Below are 19,455 nucleotides of genomic sequence, written 5' to 3' on the forward strand. Positions count from 1 at the left end.
TAATGAAAACAATAGCTTTATTAAAACATACACAAACATAATAACACATTCACTGCCAAGCAATCTGCCAAGTATACATAAATAAACAGTTTTGGATCGAGGTCTTTGTAACTAGCAGAAAGATCTCCAAACAAGTTTTCATTTTTACGAAGGTTGCATATATGAAACGCAACCCTACAACAGACTTTCTTATTAAAACATTCCACATCAAAGATTACAGCTGTACTTACCCAGACAGCAGACGACTCTGGGCCAGAAGTCAGCTGCTTCGGTACGGATCCGGCCCGGAGTTGTCTGCCGTCTGGCTAAGTTACTCTGGTGTCACTGTCAGCAAGTTGTTGATCTTTAGATACAAGCATTTAAAATGTCTGGACTTGTACTACACCTTCATTCCGAACCCTGGAGATCTCTCACAGCAACTGAGAGCTTCTGTCATATGTTTAGTTATGCAATACCAGTTGGGGCCTCAGAATGATCCTTTAAAATCCTCCTATTTTTCCACCTTGTTGAAATGATGAACAGTCCGTCAGTTCGCACCATCAGTCTGAGCAGAGGCTGCTAAATAAAGTGCCATGTTATTCTCAATGTACAGATCCTGATAATCAGTGATTGGCCACGGTAGGATTCGCGATTTCCTCTGTGATGGACTGACTACCAAAACCACTGTCCGCTTTGGAATCTGGAGGAAAGAAAAACATGACAGATGTGTTTTATTTTTTTATTCAGATTACTATATACTATGTACTATCAGCTCTTCTACATACCTGTGCTCTGCTTGTCTTCTCTGAGTTGGCTGTCTCTAAGTAATCTCACTCCATCACTCACCCCTAGAGACTGCAGCGCCTCCACCAGGCCATCCACGGGACCACCACTCAGCTAAGCACATGCATAAATATTTAATATACATCCTATAAAATATTTAGCCAAAACAGACACAGCAACAATTTCTTACCTGGTAGTTCTCCAGCAACTTCTGATAGGGTGAGGCGCTCTCCTGATACAGGTGAGTAAGTGTGAGCATGCCCAGGTTTTCTGCCAGCTTTCTCAAGGGTACGTCATCTTGAATAAGGATACCGCAGAGTTTAGTGAGCACCTCACTGTCCAAACCCTGGTTCACTGCAAGAAGGGGAACATAGCTCAGTTTTAGGACAAACTATTAGATAAGATATATGTGTGGGTTTTTATGAATGTGTGTCAAAGCATCATTACCTTCCTCTGTGCTCATTTTTGTCCTTTTGGAGGCGAGTGGACTGGGCTTGGGAGCTTTTCTACCATCTAACAGATCTTTAACCTGTGAATGACAATGGTGTTTGAAAAGATGACATTTATTACGTGAAGAAAAAAATATATTAAATATAAAGAGTATGTGACCCTGCCTGTCATAAAAAAATGGCTAAATTTACTTTTGACATAAAATCATGCTTCACAATTTAAGAACATTCTGTGTAATAACAACCTTAATAACTTTACTATTGACTGAGTGAGGTCATGTCAAAGATTGAAATCAATGACTAAAATAAAAAAATGGATGCTCCTTATCTCATAATTAGATTATAAATCTTAAGCCAGGATCTCACAGACAGGGTCACATACACTATTATGATAAATGTGAAGCATCAAACCTTTTGACACTTGGCCAGGTCAAATGGTGTGTGCCCAGCTGCAGGTCTCTTGCGTGGGTTAAATGGACCTCGCTCGGATGATATCGACATGCACTCAACTTGCGGAACGATCTCAGTTTGAAGCTGCCTGTCGACGTCCTTTGTTTCAATCTCCTCATCTTCATCCGACGAAGACGAGCCCAGGAAAAGAGGCTCATCGTTCTCCAGGCATTTATTGGCACCTAAATAAATAACAAGGGGATCAACTCTTTTTCAACTTAGAAACTAGAGTTTTTACTAGACTTGAGCTGCTCTCTTATGTCTTGCCAACATGCTGACATTTAAAGGTGCACTGTGTATATTCTAGCGGCATCTGGTTGTGAGGTTGCGAATTGCAAACAACAGCTCAGTCCATCGCTCAACCTCCCAACACATAGAGAAGCTACAGGACAAATATGTCATCTGAGATAAAATAGTGATGAAATGCGCTCTGTAGAGCACTTTGTCAATTTGGGGCTACTGTAGAAACATGATGGCACAAAATGGCGACCTCCTTGTAAGGGGACCCACAGTGTATGAAGGTAAATTGAAGGTAATAAAAACATAACGGTTCATTATGTGCATTCTTTATACCCCACTAAAAACATGTATATGTATATTATATTGCATTTTTGTCAATAGATCCTCCTTAACTATACACACTGCACCTTTAAGCTATTACTACATTTAACAAAGTTTAAATCTTAATCTTTTTCAGCTCCTCTAGAGTTAAGCATTTGATTCTTACCATTTTGGAATCCATTCAGCTGATCTCCAGGTCTGGCGCTAGCACTTTTAGCATAGCTTAGCATAATCTATTGATTCTGATTAGACCATTAGCATCATGCTAATAAAATAACCAAAGAGTTTCGATATTTTTCCTATTTAAAACTTGACTCTTCTGTAGTTACATCGTGTAGTAAGACAGATGGAAAAAGTTGCAATTTTCTAGGCAGATATGGCTAGGATCTATACTCTCATTCTGGCGTAATAATCAAGGACTTTGGCGCTGTAACATGGCTGCAGCAGGCGCAATGATATTATGCATTGCTCGAAAATAGCCCCCTGCTAAATGCCTGCAAATTTTAATTTTCCACCGGTCTTAGTACCCAATATAACTACAGAAGAATCAAGTTTTAAATGAGAAAAATATCGATAATTTTTGAGTGCAATGCTAATGGTCTAATCAGATTCAATGGATTAAGCTAAGCTATGCTAAAAGTGGTAGCGCCAGACCCAGAGATCAGCTGAATGGATTCCAAAACTGTAAAAATCAAATGTTTAACTCTAGGGGAGCTGAAAAAGGAGCATATTTTTTAAAATAAATGTGGAGTGTCCCTTTAATGACCGTCACTGTGGTGTCTCCAGGTTTTCATAATAAATGTGGGCTATTAATAAAAAGATTTCATTTATACCTGCAGCTATCAGCATGGAGCAGAGAGGAGGAGAACCCTGACTGGCAGCGAGGTGAAGGGGACTGTTGCCCCCAAAGGTACAGGTATTCACATCAGCTTTTAGCTGTAACAGACAAAGATATAAAACCATGAATATGAAACATTTGTGGTGGCTGTAGGAACTTATGTATACAGCATGTTGTTTACCTCAGTAATGAGATTACAGGCCACTTTTAAAAGGTTATCCCGCACTGCAAGGTGTAGTGCTGTGTAGCCGCTTTTCTGCTCTGGCATGTTGATTTTTGCTCCAGCCTCCACCAACAATCTGAGACAGTGCTCTCCGTCCTTCTTCACCGCAAGATGGACTGGATACTGACCTGAGAAGGACGAAAGGAGAAACGATCTTAGCATATTGTTCCCTACATGTAATATTTCACATGCAGTGTTTTGATCTTCAGACACCTGTCTAACCTACAGTCTGATATGGATTAAACAGATAAAATGTGTCAACTTCAAAAGTAAGTCTCACCTGAGAAGTCAGCACAGTTTACTAAATGGCAGTGGTGCTCTCCCAGCATTCCCAGGACCACTCGTAGTATAGCTTCATCTCCGGTGTGGGCAGCCAGATGAAGTGCTGTTCGACCATCCCGGTCAAGAAGACTCGGATCTGCACCCGTTCTCATCAGCATCTCGACTAGCTTGGGCTGCTTCGTGATCACGGCCAGATGCAATGGTGTCTAAATGGGGAAAGAAAGGTGATGCGTTATGACAACCAAAGCATTTTACAAATCACTAACTAAGGATTATTTTTACAGATGCTCAGTTACCTGGCTGAGCTTGTTGAATTTGTTGATAAACTTGGGCTGTGGGCTGTTTAGCATTGTCTGAATCAGCTGTTGCACCACACGATCTTGCTGGTGGATTACAGCCAAGTGCAGAGGCCTATGGGGAACAAATACGAAACATTTAAAAATAAACTCCAGCTGGTCACTAAAATATTAAGACAATGTGGAAAAAAAGCCTTACGTGTCTCCGTTCTCATCTTGCACGCCACACAAATGTCTCTGAAGATTCAGCAGGTTACGCACATCCCCGGTGCTGCAGTATTGTAGTAAAGCACGGGCAGTGCTCTTTGCTGTGAATGTGGCATGATTTTGCAGAGCTGTGGCTGGAAATAACACAGGAAGGAAGCATACATGAGGGCTTAAGCATACTAAATCATTTTAGTTTAGTTGCTGCTTAAACATGGGTAAACTAAAGTTTGTTTATCGTACAGATCAAAATGACAGATTAACATCAGGCACTACTGTACATCATCTAGACATACCGATTTGAATGAGTTGCTGTTGCACTGGGGAGCCAGGCTGAGTTTGTGTGTTTGTCGGCTGATCTTGAGATCTATCTGTCTGAGGGGCGGAGCTTGACAGCTGTGCTCCCCCATAGCCACCACAACCACCAACAAAAAATGCTGGATTGTCCAGATTGTGGTTAAATTGAAAACCTACATGCAGAAATGACCGGAGTAAAGTTAAATATCTTGCTGAAAAACAACGAGTCTGCTTGACCAACATAATAAAATATTGATTAAGAAGTTGAGGACTTGTTTGTAGAAAAACGTTTCTTCACCTCCTCCACCCATTCCACCTCCTCCTCCTCCTGTTCCGGCTCCAGGACCCCCAAAGCCTCCCGCGCCTCCTTGAGGTCCTCCTCGCCAGTGATCATAGGGCTGAGGAAGGGACTTCATCCTCTTTCTCTGAACCTCTTCTTTGTCTAAAATAATAGGACAATTTTAAGAGGGGAAGGCGATAAACACTACTTAACATTACACACAGATTGAACGATGTAACACAACCACCTAAATTAGGATTCCCGGTGTTGGTTTATAATACACAACACTACTAACCTTGATTGTGTGGAATATATGTAAACTGCTTGGGTTCACTGCAGTCGCCGCCCTTCTTCCTCTTAAGCTGCAGAAACACGGTGACTGGCCGTGTGATGTCTGTGCAGCGGTAGGGCGGGGTCTTGAACACGATTGCGTACTGATGGGGTTAGAAACAAAAGAGTCAGTATTTAGACAGTTTTTAAAAGGAATTACTTGCACTACTATGTTTGAATTTCTCACACACCTGCTTGTGAACATCAGTGGGTGAAAAGTCTCCAAACGCCTCCCATCCTCCATCTTCTTCCTCCTCATAGAAACGAATATCAATATCATCTGGAATTGAAGAAGTATAGAGATTATTGGATCTAGATAAATGTTTGTGAATGATTGGTAATCCATCTTAAAAATGAAAATACCTTTTTGAACTTTATCACAGAGCAGAAATATTTCTTCCCCACCAAGCACAGATCCAGAGGTTTTATCCATACGGGAAATCTTCAGATTGGAGGCATTTGGTGATTCTTGATAAAGAGGTTTTACGTAAGTTATAACAAGAATATTTATTTCTCATTTAAAGCTTTGAAAGTTGTTTAACAGATAATGATAATCCAATATATTTAAGTAAGTCATTAAAAATAGGACATCCGTTTGTTGAGATGATATCTGACGGATCTGATATATATTTATATATATAACCTTAAAAATGTTTTGAGGCGCACTCTCTTTAAAATTGAATCAATTACTCTCCCTACATAATTTATTTTATAAAACACTGTTGATATATGTGTTCTAGAGGCTTAGACCTTTCCAACAATATATAGTTTGTTGTGATATACATAAAATTTATATAGAAAAAATTGACCTAACTTAGGTGTCCCGTGAGCGGGACAGCGCCACTTAAGGAGTTTATCTTTAAAGGAAAACGCCACCATTTTAAAATTTTTTCCTATGTTCTTACCTCAACTTTGAAAAAAGATGTATTAATGTATTAATTTGTCGATGCGTGCACTAAATCTTTGTACAGCATGTCATGAATGTGTTAGCATTTAGCCTAGCCCTATTCATTCTTTAGGATCCAAACAGGGATGAATTTAAAAGCCACCAAACACTTCTATGTTTTCCCTATTTAAAGTGTTATGTGAGTAGTTACACTAGTAAGTATGGTGGCAAAAAATAAAACGTAGCGATTTTTTAAGAGGATAAAAATGAGAACTATATTGTATGGTGGAAGAGCACTTAGTTTGCAGCACTTCGACCTCGGCGCGCAGTAACATCATCACTCCCCCTCTTGCCCAAACTTCCGTCAATATTACTGCGCCCAAGGTCGAAGTGTTGCAACTAAGTGCTCTTCCACGTTTTATTTTGTGCAACCATACTTACTTGTGTAACTAGTCATGTAACAGTCTTTAAATAGGGAAAACATGAAAATGTTTGGTGGCTTCTAAATTCATCCCTGTTTGGATCCTAAGGAATGAATGGGGCTAGGGTAATTGCTAACACATTCACGATGCGCTATACAAAGATTAAGTGCATGCATTGAAAAAAGATGATTATGCATAAATTTATCTAAGTTAAGGTGAGAACATAGTAAAATATTGAAAAACGGTGGTGTTTTCCTTTAATACCGACTGAGTAAGGCCATGTTATTGAAATAATTGTGAAATCAATAAGTGAAATCAAAACTTTGATGCTCCTTATTCCATAATTATGAAATATTATCATGAGACTTTAGCCTGGATGTCAGAAGCATGGTCACATATAAAAACAAGAAACAAAAAGCTAAACCAAAAACAGCGTAAGGTATTTTTATTAATTAACACCATATTAAACAATATATAATTTAACTACTATCCATTATTTAAGCTTAATATTTAAAATGCCTCTTTTATTAACACAGTGTTGGGGGGGTGGAGTATTTCAGTTTCCTTTTCTTTTAAAGTGCCCACATAACTTCTCATTCATTTAGTAATATATTTCCCTCTTTCTTCCCCTCTCAGAGTTGTATGAAATTGTTAAATGAATTGAATTGAGTCCTTTATGACTAAATGTTGTGTGTGAGAACTTACTACTGTCATAGATGGGATTGGAGACAACAGGCTTCAAGGCTCTGGTAAAACCACCATCGCTGTCCTGAAGGTATGCGGTAAACTTTAATCTTACAATGTTAAGGTCCATGTTTTTACCCAATTCTTTGGCTTCTTGCAACATAGCCTGTTCCTCTCCATCTGTGTGATTGTAAAACATTGACGATGAAAAAACATTTGCATTTGAAATGTGGACATGTAAGCACTGCACTGAAATCAAACATCAGAAATGTCCAGTTTAATAATCAAACCACTGTCTTACCACTGAATTTATAACCAGGCTCCTTTAATCTCCTCTTCTCTTCTCTCAACCTTTTGGTTAATACTTCCACCACTCCTCTCTTAGTGACATGCAAAATACCTAAATTGCTGAATCTAGACAAAGATAATGCCATGATACATGATCATTATACAGATATACATAAGCACACAATAAGGTATAAGATAATTAACAGTAATAAAGGGTGTGAAAAGGGAAATTCACTCACTGTGCTGTGAGATCATTAGGCCCTACATCAATCATGCATATGCCATTGTCAGTACACTGGCGTCCCACAAGGCTGTGTGCATGAACACGAGGGGGGTCCGTGTGTGTCACCAACTGAACTTCCACTCGAGCATGGCCCACGTAGTTGGATATCTAAATGTACAACAAACTATTTTAACATACATTATATCATTGATACATTACATATAGAAAGAAAACACAATGTTACCTTAACTGTGGGATATGTCCTCCTGTTTCTTTCACTAGATGCACCTGGCAAACCTCCATGGGACGGACCCTCACATTCATAACGGAATCGAAATCCTCTCTGTAACACAAAGCATATAACACGTATGTAACATTTAACTAAATAAGAAACTGAGTGACCTGGATAATTCCAGGAACAGGGCTGGAATTCCCCAAAGTTGTCTACAAATTTATTTCAACACATCACAAACATGATTCAAAGTCTAAAATAATTAATTTAACAAAACTTTATTGAACATACCTGCTTTGGTTCCTCAATGATCTGCAAGTAGGGTCCATGAACTAATGAAGAAGCATTAAAACATTTGTTAAATGCTCAACAGAAGCAAACTATCATAAAATAAAACAAGGTTAGGCATGATGCATTAACCGACCTGTCTCTGCCACAAAGGGTTCAGTTTTAACGTCAAAAGGTGGTTGGAGATATGGAAATTCCATAAATGACTGTAGAGACAAAGTACCACATTTATTTTTTACATTAAATGATTAAACTGTACAATAAATGTTAACATTTGAAGTACCTAACATTAGATAACAATAAGGAATACTTTCTTATCAGCAATTACTTTATACTAAGTGTATTACTTAATCAATAGTTAACATATGATTTATTTGGATTAATAATGCACAATAATATTTATAAATGAGCCCGCAATCAAAAAATAATATATATAAGCTTTAGTATGTTTTAAAGCTTTAGTATAAAGCTTAAGGTGAACTAAAGGAAGTAGTAAAGATCAATTTTGAAATTATGTTGCTTACCTCTCTGTCAAACTTCATTGGATATTGTAAATCGTCCATCCTGCAATGTAAGAGAATGCACTTATTCAGACCGTCTTACACACAGGCAAACTCCAACAATACCCCCAAAGCTACTGTATTGTAATATATTCATCATGCTGAATCAAAACACCGTTAGATTCTTAGCTGCAGTACAACCCCTACAGATACAGTTAATTTCCCCAGTTTTTCCCCGCTGTAGTATTGTGATCTAGACACAGGAAGTCGTGGACTTCAGCCTACCTGACAAACTAAATGCAGAGCCTCTCAGTTTTAAACAAAGGACTCTCAAAAGCAGGACTGTTTCACTTTCAGTGTCAGAACATGGATGCACGCTTTCGATTTTTTCAACCTTGCTCCTTCTGTCTTGCACACACGCTTGCGCAGTTTCCAGGAAGTCAGTGAAAAAAACAGAGGAAAGCCCCCAGAATACCAGCTCAATGCTGCCTCGCATGTCAAATCCAGAGAAATGCAGGTACATCATTTTCTCATCATTTCCTCTCATTTCTGAATTTCCTCAACTTTCCAAAGTCATTACTTCTTTGAATTTCCTTCTCGATGGTACTTTTCAAACAAAATTCCTATTATGAATCCTTTTTCTCTGAATATTTAAATAAAATCGGTGACTATGTGAAAAAACCCACTTATGTGTAATGAATAAGGCACTGTGTAAATGAATTAGTCAGATATCCCATCAATACCTGTGCTATCAGAACAACTCTAAACAATGGGGAATGCCCCCCATCTTTTGGCTTAAATCTTTACCCCCCCCCATAATATTCAAATAGAAAATACTAAAGAAGATCTCTGAATGATACACCGGTTTACTATTATATAACGCTCTATCAGACAGGAAGTATCTATTTTTATTATTTTTCAGTATTGTTTTTATTATCCATAGCTACACTGTGTGACACTATTACACAAGTCTCTTTAACTGGCATTGACAGGAATGAGGAAGCAGCATCATCACACAGCCGAGGATGAGGTAGGATAACCTAAGATAGCCCTAAAGTACCAAACGCTCTCTCTCTCTCATGGGAAAAACGTACAGTAAACTATGAATTGTCTTATGAGCTGTCTGGGCTCTTAGGTGACACTGAGTAAAACAGTAAATCCTGACGTCAGTTGAAAGAGAGAAAAACTCTTAAAGATCCCAACCACATCCTGTCCTTTTTCTGTGAAATGATAGCATATTAGCTTGTGACAAATAACCCCACAAAAAAATCAAAGGACACTATCACCTTCTTTGTAAATGTTTGACTCGCTTTAATACAAGAGTAACCACATACAGTCCAGCTTCTATTAAAACCACATTGATTTCTGCTTCACTGCGAAATAACAATAAATCTGACTTTGAACGTAACTCATCCATATACTGATGTTGAAAGGTAAATGAATCATCATGCAATAACAAAAATAAACCTACTACTGACTAATAGTATCTGTAAACTAATGTAACTGTGAATTAAAAGCACTAAAACACTACTAAACCGTCTAATGCAGGCTTCACTAAAATCCACAACAATTTTTCCACGAGGATAATGCATGTTGAAACAGTGCCAGCTTAACTTAGATAAGTCAGTGTGTTACATATAATCAAATCCAAACCTTTAGGAAAAATGTTACATTTGTGGATATATTAAATCAGGAATAGACTTTTATTCTAGTACTGCAAGCCAATACTGCATTTTTAGGAAGAGAGCAGTCTAGTAAATAAAAATGTACCTTAAAGCTCCAGCCATTCTGTGTGTTGTTGCAGGGTCATCCGAACAGACTCTTTGGATTCTGAAATGAATTGCAATAATACACTTAACATTACTGTATAACACTTACAGAATGTACAATTGGATGTGATTCCCCTGTTGTGCACGTACTGTACAACTCTGCCCCAAAAAGTACATATGACTTTTCACGGGATTTTCCCCGCATAGCACAACACAGGACAACTTTGAAAATATTATCAATTACTGAAATTATTAAACATTGCTTACGATCATCATAGTTTTTATGTAAATACACATAATGAAACACGTCATATCATGTTATGAATCTCTGTAACGTTTTCTACATACTAACATTGAACATTTCATATGATCTGCAACCGTCAAAACAAAACTGCAGGCATCTAAAGTACTATTTAAAGACTTGTATCTTAATGAACGAATGTTTAATAATAATGCGTGACTATTTTGATTCACTTCAAACTTACGTGTTATCGATGACGTCTGGTAAAGTTCGTGCTTCTAGCGTCAACGAATTAACGTTAACTGAACGTCTCGGACAATTGTAGCAAATAGCTAAAATAAGAACAAAAATGCACAATCCATGAAAAATTAAATGTTTATTTCTTATTTAATGTTATCCTCACGTCGCTCCATGAGACTGTACACGTCCATGAATCGAAAGCTCTTGAATTGGAAAGCCCCTGACACAAGGGGGAATTCCGCAATCATGTGATCTAATACGAGATCTTTGATTGGTTTTTAGAAGGAAGAAGATTTGCATGCGCTTCAAAACTTCCGCTCAAAAATAAAAATTAATAAATATATAGCTAAATGGTTTTAATTAAAACTCCTTTTAAAATCCAAGACCATGGAGAGTTACAAAATGCAAAAATAATCTAAATGAAATAATGTAGAATAAAATAGTATTTATACTATAGTGTTTTTAAACCTTATTATAGTAAATGTTAAAGTATACTACGGTACTTACTATATACAGTACTTGCTAGTTTATTAATTAAATAAATTACACCATAGCATACTTAAATTAACAATAGTTTACTACTTTAAATACTAAAGTACTACCCTGACGTTGTCATACTCAAAACTTCCCGACCTGAAATGTTGTGGGCGGGACTAAGTTCGGCTGGCACCCATGCTACTAGAGTACCTTTCATGTGCAAGAACAAAGATATATACAAAGTCACATTTATTGCATACTTGGATTATATCCCACCACAAATATTTCATTACCTCAAAATCATTCTTTATTTGTCCATCAAGCTTATGTGAAACAAACCAACATGATTAAATTGTGATGTCGGGATATTTCTTTTAAGGTTGGCCTTCAAGGTCCGATGACAGCACTAGGACCTTAACTGCCCTAATAACCATGGACCATCATCTAAAAGATACTTAGATATTATTTATCCATCAGAAGGGCTAATGTCTAATAATAAAAAATCCTGAACGATAGGAATGCTGTTCTCATCACACTGAAAATGGCTTCGAAGAGTCAGGAGAAATGTGTTCTTCATGGGGGTCAACATGGAACTAATCCTGTTAGCTACTACCTGGATGAACCTCACTTCTGACGCTGGAGCTTGAGACAAACAAAACAGAACAGAGAGAACATAACAAGGTTTAAATGAACAGAAAATTGCTTAAAAGGTTTAAAAACAATTTAAAATTCTGGAGAGAGAAGAAGGAACGTATCTTACCTATGGTTTTATTCAACTTGTCTGGGGGAGTGTTTAGAAGAATCTTCTGCACAAGAGCAGGAGGGACTAGCACACAGATTTGATTACCTCCATCTCTTACAGTTAAAACAACCGGCCTAGAAAGACATGAGTGGACAATGAGAGGAAGCTTCGAATCAACTGAATCAATTGCTTCAAAAAATTATTTGCTTAATCAAAGCACTTGAAACACCTAAATATGGCGCCACCTGCTGATAAAATCATTGTAAAAGCTCAGCTTGTAAAAGATCTCAGTCCAAACATTTTACACTTTTTACAAAATAATTGCAAAGGTTTTTTTTCTAAAAATATGTTTTTAAGAAAAATAAATGATTTAACTTAATTAAGCCATAAAGTTAAAAGTGAATTTTGTGTTTTTATTAAGAAAAAATTTAACATTCCCTTTTAATTATGCACATGTTTGTCATTAAATACCGTTATGTCTATAAACAAAAAATAGGCAAAATAGTAGCATTATCAGTCAGAAGGACAAATGTTTTATGAACTTGCATAATAAAACTGACCCGAGATCAATATAGGCCCTGTCACAAATGGCGCACTTCATGTGGACTTTCGGTCTTGTGGCTTTAAATTGCGCGTGCTCACTTAGTCTACAAGTCTGTAGGGTGTCCCATCTGTCATTTTTATGCTTCAAAGTGTGCTCATTAGCGCCCCCTTTGGACCCTTGATGCGGTCTTTGGTGAAGCCCACACTGCAGCAGGCTTCATGCACTTTACCAACCCAGAAGTCCATGCGAAAGAGCAATCAGAGCAATCAGACCAATCAGCCGACAGAAGGGAGGAGTTCACACTGATGGGCAACTTCTCTTCTTATTTCCGGCGTGACGCTCAAGTCTGTCCCAAAATACAACTCCGGGGCGCCCTCCTGGACTCACGTCAAGGGTCCCTAAGGTCTGCACTACATGATGTCATCAAAGCGTGGACAAAGTGAGGAAGTCCACAAGTCCCGAGTGTGCCATTTGGGACAGGGCCATGAACAGTGGTCATTTGTGATCAACTCCCCCAGTGGTGAACCATTGGAATTTCAAAACGTTTCGAAACAGTTATGACGTAATGAAACTTAGTTTGCTAAAATCATGTGACTTGGCCAGTTTGAAACACGCTCCGAACCAATGATTCAAAATAAAAGATTCATAAATGCTTCGAGGCTTCATGAAGCAGTGCTTTGAAATCGCCCATCACTACTGTACAGCACGTCACTTTGAATAAAAGTGTCTTCCAAATGCATTCATGTACATTTTGAAGAGACCAAATAAAGTTAAACAAAAGATCAAAACTAATAAAACATGCTTTTAAAAGATGCTACTACTTTGTTTCTCCAGTCCAACACATTCATGATTACTTTAATTAATAAATTATATAAATTATCCATAGACTCATTTAGAAAAGTAAGGCTTTTAAAATAAATAAAAAAACATTATAAACACACTCCAAACTTTTGACTAGTAACATAGTTAACTAACATTGGTTGTTGTACTAAAGCAGTTTTACCTTTAGAATGCTTTAGTTTGTATTAGAGAAACATAACAACAGACCTATAATAGCGACGCACTCCCGTGTGTGGCAGGCAGGGGTAACATGGCCTATAGATGCCATTCTCATCAGTCTCCAGCTCTGCAGAGCACTGCCCACATCCAGTAAAAGTGATGTCACCGGAAACTATGTCCAGGATTCTTTCCAATGGTGTGTTGCCATCTATTATCACTGAAGCCTCTTGCGATGGACTGCTCTGGAACTGTAATGCAATGATTTGAACTCTCAGCTCCACGTCACCTAATGAGAACATAAACAAGAATGTAAGCAATGTCATGTAATCAATAACACTCTTTCATTGTGCAATGGAAAAAAGTCCTCACCCGAGTATTTTTGGGACAGAAGTGTATTAAGATCAATCTCAAAGCTGCTAGTGGTTCGCTCTAAGCGTGCGGTGTTGTAAAACTCTTTGCATCGAGTATCATCAGCAAATAGAGGCTGACAGGTGCCCCATGGAGTGGAATGGAGCTCTAGCAAACCTGAGGTCACATCCTGCCTGACCAGCAGCATCCTGAACTCCCATACAGCATCTGAAAAATACATAGAAATAGATAATCATGCAGAATAAAGATCATTCAGTATCAATTTCAATTATGCAGTACCTTTGTTTTTTTCTAATCGCTGTAGCCAAGAGAGAGCAGCTCCCCACAGCACAACAGCACCACGATGGCCATCACCCTGCTCTACAGTCAAAACAGCCTTCAGTACACCTCCTGATCTAGACATACCCTCTGCCTCATCTCGCCAGGCTACAACACAGTAAAACAGCAATCTCTTAAAACTTACTTTGGTTGCCACTGAGCTATGACATCTTTATGCAAGTGCAAGACACATTTAAACAAATCAGACATGCTTCAGAAACTTTAACAATCAGTAAGTGTCTTCATTTTAAAGACAGTATGTATTGTTTTTTAATTTAATATTAAACATACATATTTTTCAATGACACTTTAACTTGCTTGTAAGACTTTAATGTTTTTTAATGTAAGTTATACTTAAAATCATGGCTTGCATACCTGTAATTAAATTACTGTGTCTAACTTTAAGCAGAGCATGAACCAACGTGTCAGCTTTTAATGCACCAAGGTGGGCGAACGGGATGGAATGCAAATCCTGAGCCTTGCGAGGTGGCAGAGACACCAGCAGATGGCGCTTCTCACACAGGTGTGTACACAGTGATCTCAATGTATGACAGTTCAAACTCTGTGGGGCTAAACAACATCAACATTACAAATGAATGGATACAATCTATTAAGGAAAATAAAGTTAATGATAAACTACAATTTAAGAAAATTAAAACAGATGCATTATGTCTATTACAGATTTGAAATATACAATACATAATTTTGACCAACAGCTTTAAAAAAATATGATGCAGTATGGCTGCAAAGTGGACTCAGATGCCTATGAGACTTTGCCTTAACTTTTTTGTTACCTTGTGGGATACGATCCCTTGTGATCTGGCCAAGATTCAGCAGCTTACTAGTAAAAGATGACTGCAGGACCGTCTCATTCTTCCACTTATCTACATGAACTGTCACATCTGCCAAAACAACACAAAAACACAACTAAAATGCAACTACATCCATTACTAAAACACAGCTCAATCTAATAATGCTCTATTAATGAATGTGTATCCTGTCCTTCATTTGCAGTTTTAATGCATGAAACTGCATACCCCACATGTGTTTCGTAATATGTTTTACACTGTACTACATGTAAGACATTAGCCCTTCTGAGGGATAAATTGTTTTGTGCATTATGTGTATACAATATGTGCATTTTGTTTATACAGTGTCAAGAAAAAGTATGTGAACCCCTAGAAATATACGGGTTTTCTACTGATTTGCCATAAAATGTGATATGATCCTCCCAATGGTCACAACAATAGACAAACACAATATGCATAAGCTGACAACACACAGATAATTCTAGTTTCTTGTGTCTTCTTTGAAAACACACATTAAACATTTACAGTGATGGAGGAAAATGAATATGAAGTCATAGACAAATTACTTTTATGAAAGCGAATTTGTGTCAGAAGCATACTGGATTCCAATTTATACAATGAGTTTAAAGGTGTGGTTTAGTGCTACTTTGATATAAAGACACCCAGATATTTTAAGATTGCTGTCCTTAAAGGAGCATTTCACCCGTAGAAACATTAATCTTTATTAAAAGTGTTTCATATTTGTAGTCGAAATGTAACATACATTTAGAATTTGGTGCCTAATTGACCGAGAAAAGGGGTGTTTGTAGTCTCACTCCCTCAACAAAGACGTTGCACTTCCTTCTTTCAATGATGCAAAATGATGATTTTGAAAGAAGGAACTGCAACACTGAAATCTGTATTTCTCCTGTCTCAGCGGCAACTGAGAAAATGATGCATGATCATTCAAAAACATGACTGGGGTTCTAACTATACAAAGCTTTATGCAAATGGGTGAAGTGTCCCTTTAAGAAGCAACAGCTCTTATAAACCATCCCTCGCAAGAAGGACCTCTTTAAAGATATCTGATCAAGATTTGTTGCACTCCATAAGGCTGAAAAGGTATACAAAACAATCTCAAAATGTTTAGACATCCATCATTCTACAGTTAGACAAATTGTCTATAAATGGAGACAGTTTAATACTGTAGCTACCCTTCCTAGAAGTGGGTGCCCAGCCAAGATGACTCCTACGGCACAATGCAGAATACTCAATGAAGTAAAGAAGAACCCACCAGAAACAGCTAAAGGCTTGAATACATCATTGAAACTGGCACACATCTCTGTTCTGAGTCTACCACACGTAAGTCTTTGAACAGGCACCGTTTCTATGGCAAAACACCACGGGGGAAGCCACTTCTCTCCTGAAAAACAATGCTGTGAGACGGAAGTTTGCAAAAGAGCACCCTGGCAAACCCCAGTGCTACTGAGACTGATGAAACAAAAGTTTATTTGTTCGGGAAGATTACTATGGCGCCAAAAGGGCACAGCTTACCAACATCGAAACAGTGAAGTACGGTGGAGGGAACATCATGATTTGGGCATGCATTGCTGCCTCAGGGCCAGGACCACTTGCCACCATCAAGGGGAAAATTACAAAATATCCTACAGGATAATGTCAGGGTGGCTGTCCACCAGTTGATGCTCAGTAGAAGTTGGTGGATGCACCAGGACAATGACCTTAACCATTGAAGTAAATTCACCACAGACTGGCTTAAGAACAAAATGCGTCATTTGGAGTGGTCTAGTCAAAGCCCAGACCTATACGTCATATAAATTACCTTAAGAGATCGGGTTTACACCAGACATCCTACAAAATATCTGAGTTGAAGTGGTTTTGTAAAGGGAAATGTAAAGGGGAACGATGTGCAGGTCTGATTCAGAACTACGGAAATTGCTTGCTTGAGGTTATTGCTGCCAAATGAGGTCCAACAAGCTATTAAATCCTTCAGCACTGAATGTTTAATGGGTGTTTTCAAATAAGACACAAGAAACTAGAATTATTTGTGTGTTGTCAGCTTTTGCACATTGTGTTTGTCTATTGTTGTGACCTAGATCAGGATCAGATCACATTTTATGGCAAATCACTGTAGAAAACCAGTTCATTCAAGTTAATGGTATTGAAGAGAGTAGTTTTACCTGTAATTAGCAGAATATCCCCTGGATTTACAGTCAAAGCCCAGAAAGCTGCTGTCCGCCATAGCACTACCTTCATCTCCACATCAGACTGGTCTGTGACGATCATCGTTGCCAGAGGTACACTGGATCCAGCTGAAGCTCCGGTTTTCACTTTGACCTCTTTTAAGTGACATGGATGCACCACAGCCACCAAGATAGCGTATCGCACACCATGGGTCTTACACCTAACCAACAAGGTTGTAGGACCACAAATAGGAACTGCATTACTTGGTGTGCTCGGTTCTGTTACTTTTTTGGTTGTGTCTACAGTCTGAGATAACTTGATCCTTTTAGAAGGAGTGGGACTAGGAGAAGTCTGTGCTGTTGAGTCATTGTTAAGTTCAATCTCCTGATGGTCTACAGTTTTTTCAGTATGACCTACATTGGTACCTTGAGAGCACAGGATGCCATTTGGTGTGATTTCCATAATTACCCCTCTTTCTTGCTGCCTTTGGCTTAGACTATCATAATGGTACTCCACCGAGCTTTGCAAAGTTCCCCCTAAGCCCCTTTCTTCAGGGCTGGTCGTAGGGCTATACAATTCTGGGGAACTTAGAGAGCTTGTGGGTGTTTGTTTGGGAGGTGTGTGCGGAGAACTGAAGTCTCCATGAAAGCCAAATGTATGAGACCAGGCTGCTCTGCCCCGAAGGAGCAAGGCTTGAGATTTTGTCCATGTACTCAGATACTCAGTCTCCATAGACACAGGGGATCCAGATCTTTCATCTTTGCTCTGTCCAGGATTTACATTAGTCCGTGGGCAGGAGAAGCAGTTATCTAGATATTCTTCTACGGATGCAGGACACAACTCTTCATCTTCAATGCATTCTCCATTTGATGGAGACTTCTGGGAATTCTTTTTGTCTTCACTGGTTTCTTTTTCCCTGTCACTTTCCTCAGTGTCCTGGTTAACCACCTCAACACATACATTATGCATTCTGCCTTCTTCAACATTATGCTTGGGAATCAACCTGCCATGACTCCAAGTGAGGTCTATGGTTTTCCAGGCTGTTTTCCGATCTAATGTTTTTTTATCTGTTGTGATCCCTTTCTTCCGGACCTCCAAAGCAAGGGCTTGGGGACATGGAGCTCCCAAAAACACATGAACCTTTGGTTTATTTGCCATATTGCAGTTGCTTTTCTCCTGGCTCAGTCATGAGATTTGGGTTGGCAGGTCTTCTCTTATATTTACATATTTATAACGTAGGTTGTAGTAGTCGTATTTGAATCATGTTATCTGCTGGAATATGAAAATGGATGCAGGTTAAATTTTATACAAGCCATACTGAAATATTTTCGTTAAGTAAACAATAGTTTACTATAGTACTAGTAAAACAAGCATTTTACATAAAGATAAGTTACCGAATACGATTTGACTTTAAAGAGATAACTCTTCTGTGAGTTTCTGTGAACATTTACTCATTTACAAAAGAGTGATAAGATGAATTGCAATTAATTGCACAGTCCCTCTTTGCCATGGAAATGAACTTAATCCCAAAAAACATTTCCACTCATGCCAACAGTGAAACATCCTGTGCCCATTCATGTGTGGGGTTGCGTCTCAGCCAAAGGAGTGGGCTCATTTACAATTTTGCCTAAGAACACATCCATAAATAAATAAACAGTACAAAAACATCCTCCAATGGCAATGTCTCCCAACCATCCAAGAACAGTTTGGTGACAAACAATGCCTTTCTAGGATGATGGAGCACCTTCCCATATTTGATAAGTGTCTTGGCGAACGAAACATCAAGATTTTGGGTCCATGGCCAGGAAACTTCCCAGACCTTAATCCCATTGAGAACTTTTGGTCAATCCTCAAGAGGTGGGTGGACAAACAAAAACCCACAAATTCTGACAAACGCTAAGCATTGATTATGCAAGAATTGGCTGCCATCAGTGAGGATGTGGCCCAGAAGTTGATTGACAGCATGTCAGGAAATGAAAACGAAGGGTCAACACTGCAAACATGAACTCTTTGCATAAACTTAATGAAATTGTCAATAAAAGCCTTTGACACTTATGCTTGTAATTAAACTTCAGTATAACATAGCAACATCTGACAAAAAATATCTAAAACAAGCGTGCCGCACAAGCCCTGAAAAGTGAAGCCAAAACGTCTCGATCGCCCACCAGTGACTGGTCCCAGTATAGGTCATAAACCCCGCCTCCCCATGTTATTCAATGGGACTTGATACCAACAAAAAAAAATAATTACACTTCAATTATCTTTTTTCCG

The 19,455-nt window shown here is 38.4% G+C and overlaps 1 protein-coding gene across 5 annotated transcripts in view; it reads right to left on the reverse strand.

The window, feature by feature from the left end:
- The window catches only part of LOC135787119 (nuclear factor NF-kappa-B p100 subunit-like), a 23,025-nt gene continuing 3,570 nt past the window's right edge, over positions 1-19,455 (reverse strand). The window contains exons 3-33 of one of the 5 annotated variants that reach the window (XM_065296867.2): positions 17,181-18,456; positions 14,989-15,096; positions 14,570-14,764; positions 14,156-14,302; positions 13,877-14,083; positions 13,556-13,793; positions 11,983-12,098; positions 11,759-11,864; positions 10,266-10,316; positions 8,520-8,559; positions 8,132-8,201; positions 7,999-8,039; positions 7,720-7,818; positions 7,492-7,643; positions 7,266-7,378; positions 6,986-7,144; positions 5,336-5,440; positions 5,164-5,252; positions 4,938-5,076; positions 4,661-4,804; positions 4,362-4,535; positions 4,061-4,202; positions 3,862-3,976; positions 3,564-3,771; positions 3,242-3,411; positions 3,056-3,158; positions 1,623-1,843; positions 1,210-1,291; positions 953-1,116; positions 765-876; positions 1-679 (exon numbers count right to left, since the gene is read on the reverse strand). In XM_065296867.2, the coding sequence (XP_065152939.1) occupies positions 603-679; positions 765-876; positions 953-1,116; positions 1,210-1,291; positions 1,623-1,843; positions 3,056-3,158; positions 3,242-3,411; positions 3,564-3,771; positions 3,862-3,976; positions 4,061-4,202; positions 4,362-4,535; positions 4,661-4,804; positions 4,938-5,076; positions 5,164-5,252; positions 5,336-5,440; positions 6,986-7,144; positions 7,266-7,378; positions 7,492-7,643; positions 7,720-7,818; positions 7,999-8,039; positions 8,132-8,201; positions 8,520-8,559; positions 10,266-10,316; positions 11,759-11,864; positions 11,983-12,098; positions 13,556-13,793; positions 13,877-14,083; positions 14,156-14,302; positions 14,570-14,764; positions 14,989-15,096; positions 17,181-18,342 (5,049 nt within the window). In that variant the 5' untranslated portion in view covers positions 18,343-18,456 and the 3' untranslated portion in view covers positions 1-602. The other 4 variants (XM_073812821.1, XM_065296864.1, XM_065296865.2 and 1 more) reach the window with 4 other exon arrangements.

Source organism: Paramisgurnus dabryanus, chromosome 20, assembly GCF_030506205.2.
Source record: "Paramisgurnus dabryanus chromosome 20, PD_genome_1.1, whole genome shotgun sequence".
Taxonomy (NCBI): domain Eukaryota; kingdom Metazoa; phylum Chordata; class Actinopteri; order Cypriniformes; family Cobitidae; genus Paramisgurnus; species Paramisgurnus dabryanus.